This window comes from Polypterus senegalus, chromosome 12 (genome assembly GCF_016835505.1).
Source record: "Polypterus senegalus isolate Bchr_013 chromosome 12, ASM1683550v1, whole genome shotgun sequence".
Classification (NCBI taxonomy): Eukaryota; Metazoa; Chordata; class Cladistia; order Polypteriformes; family Polypteridae; genus Polypterus; species Polypterus senegalus.
The window spans coordinates 135,917,937-135,935,723 of NC_053165.1; the positions used below are offsets into that span (position 1 = coordinate 135,917,937).

At 39.1% G+C, this 17,787-nt stretch overlaps 1 protein-coding gene across 2 annotated transcripts in view; it reads left to right on the plus strand.

Annotated features, from left to right (window-relative positions):
* The window catches only part of sv2 (synaptic vesicle glycoprotein 2), a 58,738-nt gene that overhangs the window by 8,055 nt on the left and 32,896 nt on the right, over positions 1–17,787 (plus strand). The window contains exons 2-3 of one of the 2 annotated variants that reach the window (XM_039773560.1): positions 5,433–5,516; positions 14,502–14,663. In XM_039773560.1, the coding sequence (XP_039629494.1) occupies positions 5,433–5,516; positions 14,502–14,663 (246 nt within the window). The remainder of the gene's footprint in view (positions 1–5,432; positions 5,517–14,501; positions 14,664–17,787) is intronic. The other variant, XM_039773561.1, reaches the window with a different exon arrangement.

The window sequence follows — 17,787 nt, forward strand, 5'->3', positions numbered from 1 at the left end:
TTCATAGGTAAGGCTGAACAATTGTTTTGGTTATATTTGGCCATTAGAAAATCCCATTTTATAATTTTAGCACTCCAGGGCACGTTACAATAAAATTAAACAACATTCGTAAAAAGAAAAGTTTTGAGGGCAGTTTTAAAATGTGTTATTGAATCGAGCTGACGTGTATGAGATGAAAGAGAATTCACAAGTTGAAGAGCTCTATGAGAGACGCTCGAGCTCCATAACACTGTGTCTAATGTGTGCTACAGAAAGTACAGCTGCAGATGAGGATCTGAGTGAGCGTGAGGTGTGTCTGTAAGAGATCAGTGAGGTTCTGGAGAGCTTTAAATGTTCAGAGTGGTATTTAGTATTGTATTCTCTAGTTAACAGGGAGCCAGTGAAGTTGAGAGAGAATCGGTGTGATGTGTTCAGTGGATTTAGAACAGCAGGTTATTATCCTGGCAGCAGAATTTTTGAAGAAGTTGTAAGCAATGGATATGTTTTTGTGGGGTGCCAGATAGAATAGCATTACAGTAATCTATATGTGAGGTGACTCGGGCATTAACCTATACTTCAGTACTGTGTTCCATAAAAACAGGACAAAGTCTAGAAATGTTTCAGAGATGGAAGAAGGCAGTCCGAGAAATGCTACCTATATGGGAATAATTATTTAATAATAATAATGATTATTATTATTATGGTATTTAATAATTGCCATTATTAGTTTATAAATGGATATAAATAATTGCATGTAAACGATTCACCAAAATCTGTTGTATGTAAACAATACTGTTTTAAACGTTATTGTTTTTTCATCAGAAAACCCGGTTTCCACGTCTACCTGTATTGCTTTAAATGGCACTTTTGCCTCTCGCAATAGGGTGGACGAGCTGATGTATCGTGTCAACTGTGCAACATAGTGAATGGGGCGTTTGTCTATATATGTCTATGAATCAGACTGCTTTGATCGGATGAAGGGGAACTGCCGTATGGATATAAAACGTGAACGACCCAGTGCGCGTGACCAGCTATCACACATGCGTTTCCATACGTCACACTCCCACACGCACTGGTAGTGCTGTATTTCATTCGCCAACGTCCGTTATATTTACTTGCTTTCCGACTCACAGTATGTTTTCAGTGTAAGGGTTTCACCCCCTGCTCGCTTTGCTCGCCAACCCCTATGTTTGGTTAATTGGATATACAGTTTTTATTTATTTTTTTCTTTGGAATTGTTTCAGTTTCATTATTTGCACTTTTACTTTAAAGATTCATTAAAAACAATATTTTTTGGAGACACATTGTGACAACGCAACGTATAACTGCCCGTAAGTGAATATTGTTTGTTTCTCTAATAAATAATCTGACTTTTTCTAATGTTTGTCCCTGTGATTTATTGATTGTCATAGCAAAAGCTATTCTCACAGTAAACTGTAAACATTTTAATACGAATGGTATATCACAATCTCCTTTGGTGTGTAATGTTATTCGCAGAATATATACATTACCTTTCTTTTTGCCTGTTAAAATTTGCATCGCTTATCTGTGATCATAAATATACACCTGACCGAATTGTGTATTCTTTGAAATTCACTTGTTGTTGCTTTAACTATTGCGGGACCACAGATTCTCATAGCGTATGGTCTATTATTGTGTAAATCCACGTTTTGTGCATAAGAATGATGCGAATGCGAAAAGACTTTGTTGTCTACTCTTTGCCTTTTATTTGTGACCTCGATTTGTCCTGCTATTTTTTCAATTACACCCGGTTCTGATCACCTTTTAATCACCTTTTGTTCTACGGTAATGCAATCTTTTCTATCTTTTCTTTGATACTGTAGCGACTGACATGATAAAGTGTCACAAAAGTTTTACTTGAACAATCGCTGACATCCTAACCCCAAACACAACTTTCTAGCACCCTCTCCGACCCCTCATCCCCTGGGTCTCACCCCCCCTTACCGCATCAGTCAATACCCTGCTATCAGTCTTCCATGCTGTACTCCGCCCTCCCTCAATCGGACCGAACAGTCACTTAAAACCAAAAAGGCCGCAACCTGGCTGGGGTGCTGAAATACTTTTGAATTTTACTGGTTTCATAATCTCTTATCTGCCTTTCTTTTCTCTCCAACGCCTTTGGGTGTCTGTTCTCCGTATTGTCCTTATATGCTTTATATGTGTTGAGAGCGCAGGATCTGTGTGCACTACGTGTTTTTACACGACTGTTTTTTAATGGATGTGCTGTTATATGATATCTGTTGTAAGTAGGACATGTCTTGCAAGAATCTCATGTTCCACGTCCCCGCAAGATGGCCCTGGGACAGTCCCTTGGCACCAAGTCTCATGTTTACGGTTCCCGTGAGACGCTCCGTGGCAAGTCTCTTTTTGTCTCGCAGGTCTTTTAAATATCTTTCAAGAACTTCTGAGAAGATCACGTATCGTTGCCTTGCTTTTGCTTTCCAGGATTTCTTTTTATAATAGAGAGATATGTATGTATATGTATGTTTGGTATCATTCTTTTTAGAGTTTATCGAACTTTAATGTGATGTTGTTAGATTTTCGGATTCTTATTCTGTTTTTATATTTCAAACTAAAAAATATCAAGAACTCAGGTCCCACGAGACGAGACTTTGTGCCAAGAGATTTAATCATGCTCAGGGCCGGAAATAAAAGACAAAGAGTAGGACAGCTTCTGTACAGGCTTTTAAATGTTCAAAGTGGCGTATGAGATGCAGATCGCATGGCACAGCAGCAGCAGTAAGCCAGCTGCTAATCGATCAAAGAAGAGGTAAAAAAAAAAACTATTTGTTTCCCATTGTATCACAGTTTAAGAGGGGGTTTTGGAAGAGCGACTGTGTCTCCTTGGGGTGCGTTCAGCTCCCCTCTTCACAACGCAAGTGGCAGAGACGCGAAGTGGCTGGCGCTTAGCGCAGGCCAGGGGGTTCGTGAGCGGTGCGAACAGGGGGCAAACCCCATAGTATGTTTATATATAGTAGATACCACATGGGCTGGACTGGCATCCCGGCCAGAAGACGGGATGGTTCTTTACCCGGATGGGAGGCTCCTAACAGGCAGATAGGCATCTCCGCCAGTGAAGAGAAGATCAGACCCGGAAGGAAGGACCAAAAGGGATGGACAGACAGCAAGGAAAAGACATTGCTGGGGGCTTTTTACTTCCCCACCATGCTAGAGGGTAGCAGCCCCGGATATCAGTGCCCAGTGGGGAACCAGCAGGGCATGCTGGGAGATGTAGTCTGGCAGCGCAGCCCTGCTGGGGTCACTGGGTGCCGCAAGAGAGTGCTGCAGGGAGACAAGCTCCCTGCTGTAGTGGACTTACATATGACCTGGAAGTGCTTCCATCGAGCAGTGGCCCTGGCACCAGAAGTACTTCCGGGTCCTTAATAAAAGGGACCACACTCCCTTACCCAAGTGAGTCTAGGAGGAAGGAAGGCAGGCAACACTGAACTGGAGGAGGGCAGTGTAGTGGTGAGAGGAGTTGGAAGGAGAAGAGATTATTGTTGGAAGAGAGAGAAGCCTGTGCTTGTGTTTACATTTTTTGTTGATTTTCTTGAGGAGTGTAGTAAACGCAGTGTTATTTGAACCCGGGACTATTGGCCTGGGTCTATACTTCAAGCGACATGATGCTTGCATCTGCAAATGCTACTGCTACGCAGGCATTGTACTGTTTATAGTTGCATGCATACTTTACGTAAATCTGGAAGATTCCACCAGGTGAGAAAACCTTTGGCTTTGCTGTGTTGTGAATTGGCTGAAATGTCCATTAAATTCCAAGGACACTTTGCTACAATATCTCTGGAAAAAAAAAGTTTAATGGTTACATCCATCAATCCAAGGTGTGCCCATTCCAGCAAGCATCCGGCGCAAGACAGTCCCTGGACGGAGCATCAGCTCATCGAAAGATGAACACAAGCATACACACACACACATCGTCATTTTAGCGTCACCAAATCCTCAAACCTTCATGTCTTTGGAAGAAAACCGAAGCACACTGTGGAAACCCACCAGGAAAACATGTAAACTCCAGACAGGGAGCACCAGGGATGTGACTCCCTACGGCAAGGCACAAGTGCTACTGCTCTGCCACGTGCCACCCCATATGTGTAACTATTAACAGCATTTATTATTTAAATGAAGTTCACGACTTATCTATAAAATGTAACATACATACTTTAATGCATTTCATCATGAAAGTGATATCAAGTATAAATGTAAGGATTCTAAATTTGCAGAGAGCTGGAATATCATACATTTAATGTGATCTGTGTGGCGATTGCTGCTTGCCGCTGCTGTCAGGTCAGGAGGAAGCCCCAGAAGCTCGTAGTGATTAACAACTGGGTCGGTTTTAAGATGACGTTTATGATGGTCTACTTTAATCATAAAATAAACTACGAGATTAAAGTGGACATTTCAAGATAAAAGCCACTTTAATCACAGAATAGAACTTTTCACTGTGTCTTTAATTGTTTTTTCTGTGGCTCAAATACGTTGCCGTACATTCTAATGCTGTTGTGAAGGTGCAAAAAAAAAAAAACAAAAATGACGGCACAGAAGGTGGTTATGTGTGATTTTTAAAAATGTATCGTGTCATTATGTTGGGGAATATGTGACGCTTGAATATAAAGCACCACAAATGTATTTGTATGTCGGCATCTTGCTTCACCACATCGAACCATTCATCAAACATCGAAGCAGGTACATCGATCCTGTAGGGTCCGCAAAGCGGCTTTCTGTCACTTGCAGATAGTAAACGAGACTCTGACGTCAGGTTCCAATTGACCACACTGCCTCCCCTAACTTTTTGCTGGTATTGCAACTTGCACATGCATCTTGTTCATTTCTGAGGACGTGCTCAGAGGACGCATCAAATGAATGCTGGGAACGTGTACATATTCTGTGTGTGAAGTATAAACCGACCCTAAGTGTGTTTGTGTTGGGGTGTGGAGCTCTTTGTACCACAATATATTATATAGCAAAACCAGAGCATTCTGTCTAAGCCTTTTAAAGCGCATGTATTGATGTGATGCTTGGAATATTAGTTGAAGTTGCCAGTATATTGAAGTAACAGATTCTTATTTCATAATTGGTTATGAAAAGATTTTTAATCCTTTATTTCAGATTTATCCAATACTTTAAATATTTACATTAAAGAGAAGGATTGATTAGACAGCAAACTGCTACATCAAATGTAAAAGTGCTTGTTTAACTCTAAGGGTATTCAAAGTAAATGTAACAAGTACTCTGGATGACAAAAAAGAAACAATAAATCAAACAAGATATTTTGAAAAGATGGCAGTGGAAAGAAAAAATAAAATTAACTTTTGAAAAAACAACCTTTAAAAGTATAGTTGTATTTAGTAGTGATTATTATTTATATAGTAAACATTAAATGTTTCAATTGTATTAATCTGTTTTTGCTTTGTTTGTTTCAGCAGAGGTTGTCACTGAAAGTGAAAGCAGCTTATGTGAATCTACAACAACAGCATTTTCATATGAAGATGCAATCAATGAAGCAGGTATTGGGAAATTGAAATAAATGATAATTTAGTTGTAGTTTGTTAGATGCTTCTTCATTATACTGACTAACAAATCACATTAAAAGGACTTTCTGTAGTCCAGTATTTATGGTTGTGTCAATGACAATAAAATCATGATAAATCAAGCCCATTGACTATTTACTTTTTCAAGTAAATGAAGCCACTAAATTTACTGGATTCACAGTGATTTATAATTCCCTTTTGTTTTTTTTTTGGATTGGGCAAATGCTAGTGGTTCACTTCAAATTATAGAAATGGTGCAGAATAGCTAGTGTTCACTCTATCAGGTTACAGGATACAATATAATAGGTAGTGATGTTACAAAATTTAAGTAAAAATTGAAGGAGTGAAATAATTTTATTTTGCAAGAAAGATTTCTTTAATAAATACTTAAAGTTTATGTAAATTTGATTAGTAATCGTATAACATGTGACATAGTAACTTTATTTTGTGAAGAGAGAAACGTACTTGTAATGTACAGTAGCTTACTCTATCGCTGTAAGTGGGAATTTTGGCCTTGAGATACTGTGAAAAGAATGTCACCATTTAAAATTTATGTCTATAAATGTGTTTCATTTAAAATACCTTTCAGAAAGTGTAAACAGACAAATATTTGCAGTAAATTTTTATTATATCAACAACAGAATAACAACAGATGTCAGAAGACCTAACCATAAAAGTTACACACGCTCAATTCTAACCTAGCCTTACTGATCTGAGCCTGAGATAAGGTGTAAATGTTATAGGATAACCCAGTAGCCAGAGAACAGTAGAGAAAAGGGTTCGCAATTAGATATCACCAGAAAAAGTGAAATGTTCTTTATTTAAAAGAAAACATTTCAGGTGCCTTCAGCAGGCCAGAATTTAAATAACAGTAATTAAACTTTCAGTGCAATTGCCAGAGGGACTGTTAATCTGTGATGTACATAAGTCAACATGAATAAAATTATAGAATGAGGACTGCCAATTGTTAACTGTAACACATTCAGTAGGCACTAATTTATCTGCCAAGGAGACAAGACACAACAATCTGCATTAATTAGGTTTATGCAGAAGCACAGAAACCTTTAAAAGAAGGAAGATACAGTATGAGACAACAGTGTAATATTGAGACGTAAAGAAGATAAGTGAGACCAAAGGAAAAAGACAGGAAGGCAGAGCCAGAATATGTTGAGAAAAGAGCCTAAGTAATATAATTGGCAAATCATATCCAGTGTGAGGGCCGTCAGATGTTGCTTACTGAGAAACATCTATGCAAAATTTTGAATTATGTGCTCTATATTTGGGATTTCTGGAGATATAGCTAACATTTGACAGGTAAGGCATCCCATAAAAGGGGGAAGAAATAGAGGATAGAGGTCTATGGAACAGAGAGAAATCAAGGTGAGTGATTTATAAGATTCTTTACTTTTGTAAAGAATAGATGGTGGGGAAAAAAGGTTTTTCTGAGGAGAGAAAGAAGACCTGGATTACAGGGGATTAGGTGGTCGAGGGTCAGTTTGCAGAACACCACATGTTCCGATCACTAATCTGAGTTGTACATGGGGAAGAAAATTGAACTAGAAAACTAAAACAAGCCTGTAAAGAGTGGAACAGCATGTTATGTGCCGTCAAACAGATTCCCCAGTACACTGATCCATGTACAGTATGCTGCCAAAAACAAAATACACAGGGCTTCCACTTATTGCGAAAGCTTGGGTTATGGAGTATGAGAATGAAAGTAATCAGTCTTTCAAAGGGTGCAAGGAGCCTGGTGCCAGTTATGAATGGCATAAGACAAAACTATTCCAAAGGAGCATTTTAAGTGTTTCAGTTTTAGAATGGTGAAGAAAGAGTGGAAGAAACCAGAAAAATAGAGTGGAGGGTGAAAACTCAGTGGTGGAATTGTAGGTCAACTTAAAAATACAGTAAGTTTATATTTAACAAAGTGGTTTACATAAGGCTGACTAGAAGGCACAACTATCTGAATATAATTATCTAAATCTAATATATAAAGCAGAGTCGATGTGTGTATGTATGTTTGTTTGTCCGACATAAAAATCTGCACCGGGCGTCCGATCGGCACCAAACTGGGGATGTGGCTCCTTTGTGACCAGGAGAAGGTCATGGGTATGTTTGGTTAGGAAAAATGTTCATGGTGAAGCGCAGGGCACCTTTTCACGGACGCAATGTTCGGCACACGTCCCCATGCTTATCATCGACAAGATGGCCGCACGTTGCAACAGACGTTCACCGTGGCGCCATCTAGCAGCAGCTTTGGTTTCTATGTATCCCTCTTTACCCATGCTTCTTTAAATTGCCAAGAGATGGCGGAAGTGTCCAAGTATCAGAAGGCCGACTGCTTTGATCAGATGAAGGGGAACTGCCATATTGATGTAAAACATGAATGACCCAGTGCGCATGACCGGCTCACAGACCCACGTTTCCGCGGGTCACACTCCCACATGCACTGATAGTGCTGTATTTCATTCGCCAACGTCCATTATATGCAAGGACGTTTGAACAGAGACTTGCCTTAAAAAGACAGCATCCTTCCCCCACCATTTTCCCCAGACACAGCACCGGTTGTATGTCACTTCTCTCTGTAGTTACCATCTCCAACGTCCGTTAGATGGCATCACCGTTCAACACAGACGCTCCTTAGAAACAGAGCACCCCTCCCCGCCATTTTTCCCAGTACAGTTTCAGTGGTGCTCTTTCTCACTATCTTTCCGTATTTGTGGTGCTATCTGCTCACTTTCCGACTCGCAGTACGATTTCAGTGTTGCTGTTTCTGACCTACTGGTGCTATTTGTTTGCTTTCTGACGTCTCGTAAATAGCGTAAATTCATCTCACTGTGGTGTTTATTCCGTACGTAATACCATGTAACACATTATAATTGTCCTGCTTTTCGCTAATATACCCATGCCACTGGAAAAAAAGACGTAGAATTGGAAGGTCCACTTCAGATGCCACAAGAAAGTCTATTTTAAAGGCGTCTAAAACGCCACAGCAGACACAATCCAGAGTGGAGGAACTTGCAATAAAATGTCAATCAGAAAACTGTTCTGTTTCTATGTTCTGTTTCTTTCATTTGGGGAATTCAGCGGTTATAGATTGCCGGGTACTCCTGCTATTCTATAATAAAAATGTTTCCTTCTGACAAACCAAGAGTGGACTCTACTAATTTTCACTACCAATCCATTCCAAAAAGTTTACACAACCGGAACTATAACTTGGCTTCATGTCCCTCTGCTTTCTTAGCAGGTCACTAGAGAATGAACGTTGTCTGACTAGTATATGGACTAGTTCAACTTACAGGGTCACTTGCATTAATACTGTTAGGTACCTGCTGATGTGTCCAATGAAAATACTGCTTTTACTGTTTATGTAAAGAAATTCTACATTGAAGACTCCAGAAACAGTTTGGGTTTCTTTTTGCCTGTGTTTCTATTGACAAGTTAGCCATTATTCATGTCACACGTGTCTCCTATGCCAGTGACTATGCCACTTAAATCCTGTTAATATTCTTGTCCTGCCAATTACATTTTAATTATTTGGAAATTTGGACAAATCCTAATATTAAGATGACAAGGATAAAACTGGGATCTTGTTTTATATATAAAATACGCATGGAAGTGTGTGTGTGTGTTTGTCCGGCCCGGAAGTGAAAGGTGGAGTCCGGGGTAAGGGCTCCACCTATGAGGATACACACGCGAGGCCAGCATGTTGGCAAAGGGAAAATTTCAGAAGAAAAGGCCGCTTGCTTAGCGGCTAATACACAAGTGAGGCGAGCACATCGGCAACAAGAATCCTCCTAGGAGAGATGCCCAGAGTAGTTTCTTTCAATTACCTGACATCTCTGTATTTCATTTTTTCTGATAAAGGTTAATATTAGAGCTCTGCTTTTCTTGAGCAGGACTCTTCAGCATTTACTAAATCACGTAAAAGTAATATACTTTTAGAGGCTTAAGCTATTTTACAAGTGTAAATCTTTACCACTCTGACTTAGAAGAAAAACATTTAACACTAGAATTACCAGAGCCTACTTAAAAACTCGTAATTCCGCCCCACCTTAAACTGCTTCTTAAATCCCTTCACACCTCTCCGCCAGCGTCCTTTGTTCTCTAAATGTGCTGATAAAGAGAAGCTCGGAGCAGCCGGCTATTCCATCCCCCACCAATTTAGAACGTGCACGAACTTCTCTCAGCTCATGCCTTGATTGAGTATCTGGGAGTGAAGTGGAGTTTTAGAGTGAAATAATAGATCGTTGTTTGGAACACACGCATTTCATGTCTGTTCCGTTTCTACAGTAATCTGTGTCAACACATTGTTAAAACAGAAACTTTTTTATATTCTAGTAGTAGATGACAAAATGTAGGCATAAACTATATAATGTATGAAGCCTGAAGTCCAAATAGCAAAGAAACATTTTCACAAGAATAACACAATTGCACTTTTATTCAAACATATAACTGCAGAAAGAAAAAGCCGCCTTAACATGCGACATTGACACCAGTTTACTATAACTGACTCCGTGGTTCAATAGATACAGCCCCCGCTTGGGAATCAAGGGGTCACGGGTTCGATCCTGCGCCCCTCCCTTTTGAGAAGTAAACTGTTCTTAGTCTTACTGTTTTAGAATAAAACATACATTTGATTTCAGTCTGTAACAGCGGTGCAATTTATGATCTTTGTAAAGGTTAGCTTTTTTTTTTTATTCACTTTTCACTCTCAGTCGTTCAGAATCAATCCATACAACCCCATCTGACACGGCTGTTTTCACTAAAGACGCTATAGCTCTGCAGTGTACCACGATGCATACTAACGCCCCCCGGTTCTGACACACAAACGCTGGCGAAGCTGCCTTCTTCGTATCTCACCGTCACTTGCTTTTCTTTTTTTTCAGTTTTATTGAGTGTTCCTGCCAGTCCCCGCATGTTGCTGTATGCTTTTCTTTTGCACCCAGGACATGCAGAAGAAAGAATGGTAAAGACCAGTAACTTCGGCGCTATATGCAATCATCAGACACTCCCCATCTGCCCGTGTCGCTCAAACACAGGAACATATATTGGTGTAAAAGTATAACAAAAGTGCACTTTTATTCAAGTGCACTTTTTCCATCGCCTTTTCCTGTAAGAAGCAGTGTACACACTTCTCTCTATGCTGTGGTTTCTATTACACACCTGAAAGAAAGAGACAATATATGTGAAAATATAATCGCACTAATGCAATATTATTTGAAAACGAACAGCGTCAGATCGGGTGTGAATTTATGCAGGAACTGGAAATTCTCTGATGCGGGACCTTCCCCCAGGGAAGAAAGTACAGTGTCAGGTGCTCATTCAGTGTAATAGAAACCATAGCACAGAGAGGTGTGTACACGGCAACAAGTACACGTGTCGTAAATGTAGGAAGGACGGTCCTTGGGTGTGTGGAACTGTTAATATTTGAATGTGATGATTTTATATAGCACGGAATGAAAATCTTCACTTCTTAGCATTGCACCATGCAAGATGTCGATCAATCGCCTACTGTATCTTGCTTTCTTTTTCTTCGGTTATACAGGTAGTTTTGAATAAAAGTGCACTTGTTTTGTTTAGAAATGAAGTGTCTGCGCACTTTTCGTGGCATTACACGTGTATTTTTGAGCATGCCCGCTTGAGCAGTATAAAAGTATTGAAAAGTATAACAAAACAACGGGCAGATGGGGAGTGTCTGATGATTGCATATAGCGCCGAACTTACTGCTCTTTACTATTCTCTCCTCTGCGTGCCCTGGAGTACAAAAGAAACAGAATACAGACGCTATATAGCTGCTGTACCACGATGCATACTAACGCCCCCGGTTCTGACACACAGACGCTGGCGAAGCTGCCTTCTTCGTATCTCACCGTCACTTGATTTTCTTTTTATTCAGTTTTATTGAGTGTTCCTGCCAGTCCCGCATGTTGCTGTATGCTGGATATGTTCACATGTATTGTCTCTTTCTTTCAGGTGTGTAATAGAAACCACAGCATAGAGAGAAGTGTGTACACTGCTTCTTACAGGAAAAGGCGATGGAAAAAGTGCACTTGAATAAAAGTGCACTTTTGTTATACTTTTACACCAATATATGTTCCTGTGTTTGAACGACACGGGCAGATGGGGAGTGTCTGATGATTGCATATAGCGCCGAAGTTACTGGTCTTTACCATTCTTTCTTCTGCATGTCCTGGGTGCAAAAGAAAAGCATACAGCAACATGCGGGACTGGCAGGAACACTCAATAAAACTGAATAAAAAGAAAAGCAAGTGACGGTGAGATACGAAGAAGGCAGCTTCGCCAGCGTTTGTGTGTCAGAACCGGGCGTTAGTATGCATCGTGGTACACTGCAGAGCTATAGCGTCTTTAGTGAAAACAGCCGTGTCAGATGGGGTTGTATGGATTGATTCTGAACGCGACTGAGAGTGAAAAGTGAATAAAATAAAAAAAAAGCTAACCTTTACAAAGATCATAAATTGCACCGGCTGTTACAGACTGAAATCAAATGTATGTTTTATTCTAAAACAGTAAGACTAAGAACAGTTTACTTCTCAAAAGGGAGGGCGCAGGATCGAACCCGTGACCCTTGATTCCAAGCGGGGCTGTATCTATTGAACCACGGAATCAGTTATAGTAAACTGGTGTCAATGTCGCCTGTCAAGGCGGCTTTTTCTTTCTGCAGTTATATGTTTGAATAAAAGTGCAATTGTGTTATTCTTGTGAAAATGTTTCTTTGCTATTTGGACTTCAGGCTTCATACATTATATAGTTTATGCCTACATTTTGTCATCTACTACTAGAATATAAAAAAGTTTCTGTTTTAACAATGTGTTGACACAGATTACTGTAGAAACGGAACAGACATGAAATGCGTGTGTTCCAAACAACGATCTATTATTTCACTCTAAAACTCCACTTCACTCCCAGATACTCAATCAAGGCATGAGCTGAGAGAAGTTCGTGCACGTTCTAAATTGGTGGGGGGATGGAATAGCCGGCTTCTCTTTATCAGCACATTTAGAAGACAAAGGGCTGGCGGAGAGGTGTGAAGGGATTTAAGAAGCAGTTTAAGGTGGGACGGAATTACGAGTTTTTTCATAGGCTCTGGTAATTCTAGTGTTAAGCTATTTATACTGACACAAGTGGTCAGGGTCCTGTGCAATTCCTACTTCTGCCTTTGATGTCTCTGATATTCGTCTCATTGATACCTTTTTAGTCCTGGAACCGGAAAGCAGTAAGGCTAGAGGTTAGTTCAGGGATTGTCTTTTGGGTTGTGGTCTTCCTGTGTAAGAACAGAAATGGAAAATCATTATCAGACTTTGTCACATACATATCCTTACCCTGTGCAAACATTAAATCAGTCCACACATTTTTAACACTTGTTTTTGTGCTCAGCATTTAAATGTGAATAATGTGAATTGCTGGTCGCAAATTTCAGTATTGTTCTCCACTTCCATCCTGTTAATATTCTTGTCCTGCCAATTACATTTTAATTATTTGGAAATTTGGACAAATCCTAATATTAAGATGACAAGGATAAAACTGGGATCTTGTTTTATATATAAAATTCTACGCATGGAAGTGTGTGTGTGTGTTTGTCCGGCCCGGAAGTGAAAGGTGGAGTCCGGGGTAAGGGCTCCACCTATGAGGATACACACGCGAGGCCAGCATGTTGGCAAAGGGAAAATTTCAGAAGAAAAGGCCGCTTGCTTAGCGGCTAATACACAAGTGAGGCGAGCACATCGGCAACAAGAATCCTCCTAGGAGAGATGCCCAGAGTAGTTTCTTTCAATTACCTGACATCTCTGTATTTCATTTTTTTTCTGATAAAGGTTAATATTAGAGCTCTGCTTTTCTTGAGCAGGACTCTTCAGCATTTACTAAATCACGTAAAGAAGTAATATACTTTTAGAGGCTTAAGCTATTTTACAAGTGTAAATCTTTACCACTCTGACTTAGAAGAAAAAAAAAAACAACCATTCAGTCAGCAAAATCTTGGTTATGCACACTTCACTCAGTACATTTTAAACTATTCTTGTGTTTAATTAAATGCAGGATTGTCTGTTCTGTTCCATTTTTACATATGTTTAAGAGTTGCAACTTTAGTTTGAGTTGTTTTGAGTTAAAGAACGCACACATATATATCTGGCTTGTTAAGTAAGTTTTGTCTAACAAAATGAAAGCAAGCAGTATTTACATATAAAGTGTTAACTGTCTTCTCCAGTCAATGTAAATTACATGTATATATACCTTTTTACTTTAGAAAATGTTAGTTTTTAAAATAATTTTTTAGACTTGAAATACCAGACTTAATATTAAGCCGTCTTTTAGTAAATGTTCTCATTTTAAGCCAAAAGTACAGTTACAACTTGAGGATTTTTTTAGTTTTGCAGAAAATGCTTAACAAATTGCTTTCAGAAATTCAAATCCGTGTTTACTCCATGTTGTCCTTTGATGCACACACATGCTTACCGAGCATCCTTCTTAATAAGGTTGTGAGGAATACTGGTACTAGAAAAGTGCAGAAAAAACAATTTTTAAAACAGTACGGTACCAGTATTGCAGGAATTTCAGTACCAGAAGTAAATGTCAGCTTGTCTCTCAAACTTATGCACCAGGGGGATGAACAGTTGTGCAGCACACCAGGGAGGGAGGTGGAAGTTGGAGGATTTTGGAGTTGCCTGTTATTTGCCTTGGAACCGTTTTGGTATCAGTACCAAGGTCAGAATTTTAGTATCAATCCGCCACCACTACTACTACTTAGTGACATTCTGTAAATTTCCTCATTTACTGCACATTTATAGTTAACTTTGCTCCAGGTATCAAGTTGTGCTCTTTCAGTTCTGTCAATTGTGAATCTTAAAGTTCTGGCTAGAGTTTGTGTATTTTGTTTTAGCCAGTGATACCTTAATAGTAATGCAGCACATACTAATTATTTTTATGTGTTTCCCTCATCAACAGGTTTTGGATTATTTCATGGATGGTTACTGATTGTTTGTGGTTGGGCTAATGCAAGTGATGCTATTGAAATACTCAGTGTATCTTTCCTCCTTCCTGCTGCTCGTTGTGACCTGCAACTTACATCATCTGACATGGGCTTCCTTATAGCCAGCACCTTCTTAGGTATGTTTAAACATAGCATTTTGAATGCTTTACATTTTTTATATCATTTCTATTATCCAACAGCAAGTGTGTTGTGATATTAGTTTATGCTGTAAATACTTTATTCTTTTCTTTAGTTTTTACTTTCTGTTTATATCTATTTTTAGCTTTTAATATTGTAAAGCACTTTGAAGTACTTTCATATATGAAAATATAAATGAATGTTGTTTTATGCTTGATTCACGCAATAGTTTATCCCACCATGCAGTTACAGTATTGCATATCGACTTTTAAAATTCGTCTTTTAAAATTACAATAGAAAAGTTAAATAGATAAATTAAAGCTAGTCGCACGTTGCAGTACAGTCGATTCCTGTTAATCGGACCACATCGGGACGCGATCATTTTGGTCCTAATAACCGGCTGGTCCGATTACATGAACATGCCCTATACGTGTGCAACCAAGACGGGACGTGCTATAAGTAACATATTAAAATGTCATTATGACTTTTATTGTGCTGCACACGCATATGGCAAACGTACAAACAAGAACTACGTACATGTACGGTTGCTTACAACTTTGTTTATTGAGGAAAAAGAAATCTACAAATTCTTCGAAACGATCTACACGACACTCAGCATGCGAAGCACAATAAAAAGGTTACATTACCAAATTCCAGTCAACGTTTGAAGAACTTGTCTAGTATGATCTGACACATTCTGTTTACGCACTGCACTTGTCTACGCTCGACTTCATGTCGCCACGCTACTGGGCGGTGCGTTTTAGGAAAGAAAGGGTAGGCAAGTTCACCCCCACTGGTTTGCACTTGTTACAAATTTTCCGACTTTCTGACCTTTGATAAAAGCATAAATTCTCCTGGGGAGCCCAGGGATCCTCCTGATGTCGCTGACCGCTTTACATCCGCTTTCCGCGGGTGACTTGTGGCTTCTTTTTCTTATTCTCTGTCATGTTCTTTGATCCGATTAAACGGAATTTTGATCCAAATAAGTGAACAATATTAGGCTTATGTAATATGATCTGATTCAGTCCGAATAAGCGGCTGGTCTGATTAACCGGTGGTCCAATTAACCGGAATCGACTGTATATTGAAAGGAGTAGATAGATGGTGGTATGCTAATATAATTTTTTTTTCTGTTGTAGCTCACAAAGCTTTATAAACCGGTATCAAATCCCAGGGTAGTAAGCTGACACTGCTGGGATCTGCTTGTGCCTTCTTATTACAACAGGATGCAGTACACAGTGAATATTGTAACTTCTATCTTCATTTGACACACAAACTACAATCTGAAAAGTTGGCGTAAACCAACTGTAAAGTATTCAAATATTTATTTTTAGTGTCATTTACAATACAGTCTTCCCTTTGCTGTTAAAGTTTTACATAGTCATAGAAATTAGACAGATAAATAACATGGTTAGTTTGCTCACCTGACTCTGACCTTAACTGAAAGGTCAGGCAGCTTCTTTGCTCCAGTTTTTTAAAGGAAGGGTTTTGGGGAACCTTTCAGTTAAAAGCACAGCACCGCAGATGAATCTGTGACTTGCTAAATGAGAACGTAGGCTTGAACATCACAAACTTGCATCAGACAGTATATATACGTGCTGGCCTCGCTTGTGTTATTAGTGGCTAAAGGAGTTGTCCGTTTCCACAGAATCAGAGCCCTTACCCTGACTCCACCTCTCACTTCTGGGCCGGACAGACACACACACACTACCACCCATAGACATTTATATATAAGATATATACATATATGGTACATTGATTGCTGTTGTATTTATTTTAAAAACTAGGGGGCTTCGTCCCCTGCTCGCTTCGTTCACCAACCCCCGTGTTTGGTTTGCTGGATACACACTTTTAAGATTTTTTTTTTCTTTGAATTGTTGCTATTTCATTAGTTTCACTTTTATTTCAGACCTTCTGTAAAAACAATATTTGGAATCTTGCGAGTCACAATGTGCTGAATCTTTTTAATGAGGTCAGTGAGACGTGTTTAATGACTTTGTACCATAATTCAGGATAGGTTTCTCTGTTTGGAATTTCAGCACAGACAAAACGATCCACATCATCAGCAGTTAATAATTTTTTTTTACAAAGTAACCAATAAATGCATGTGAGGTAAACTCCGTTTTTGAAATTCTCCAGATTCTTTATTTGTCACATGCGTAGTTATACAGGACAACACTGAGAAATGCACCCTGATCTGCTTAATAAAAATTGTGCAAAGTTAGATGAATATCAGTTAGATTAACAAAAAGTCACAGATTGAAAGAAAACAGTACAGTATAGTAGAACATAATAAATAAGTAAACTTATGTGAATAAAGTAGAATTAAGTGTTATTGTGCAAAACCAAAGTTAGACAGGTGCAAAGTTAAATGAGGCAGTTTGTTTGCGCTACTGTGATCTTTACTTTCTTTTTTTTTTTATACTTTCTAATTTTCCTACTTTTATATTCTTTAACTTTCTCCACATGTCTATCACGCCAAGGTTTTTTTTGTTTTTTTTTTTGAGCCTTTTGAATTCCATTGCTGTCATAATCTCTAATCCACTCTGTATGTGTTTAGCGCCAGCATTTGTGAATGTCTTTATGAAGTTCTACTTTGTCTTTTACTCTGCCTTTTAATTCTGAGCCGGATTGGATGTGCTTTTTTTCAATTCCACTTGTTCCAGGCTGATAATTACTGTACTTTCCTTATTTTCTGAATTTGCATCTAGATTATTTTTCTTTTTTGCACTTTTTTCTCTCCAATGCTTTTGAGTCTCTTTTCTCATCGCTACTTTCTTCTTCGCTTACTTGTCAACGTTTCATTTATAACGTACTGTCCTTATTCGCTTTATATGCGCTGAGAGCTCTGGATCTGTGTGTGCTCAAATCCTTTAGACGACTGAATGTTTTGCTGCCTCTTGGCGTATTTGATATTGATTGTAAGTAGGGTGTGTCTTGCAAGAATCTCATGTTCCACGTCATCGTGAGACGGTCCTGGGTCAATCTCTTGGCATAAAGTCTCATGTTTAAGGTCTCCGAGAGACTCTCTGTGGCCAGTCTCTTTCATCTCATGGTTTCTTTAAATCTCTTCTGTGATCATAATGTGAAAATCACATCTCGATACCCTTGTGTTTCTCTCCA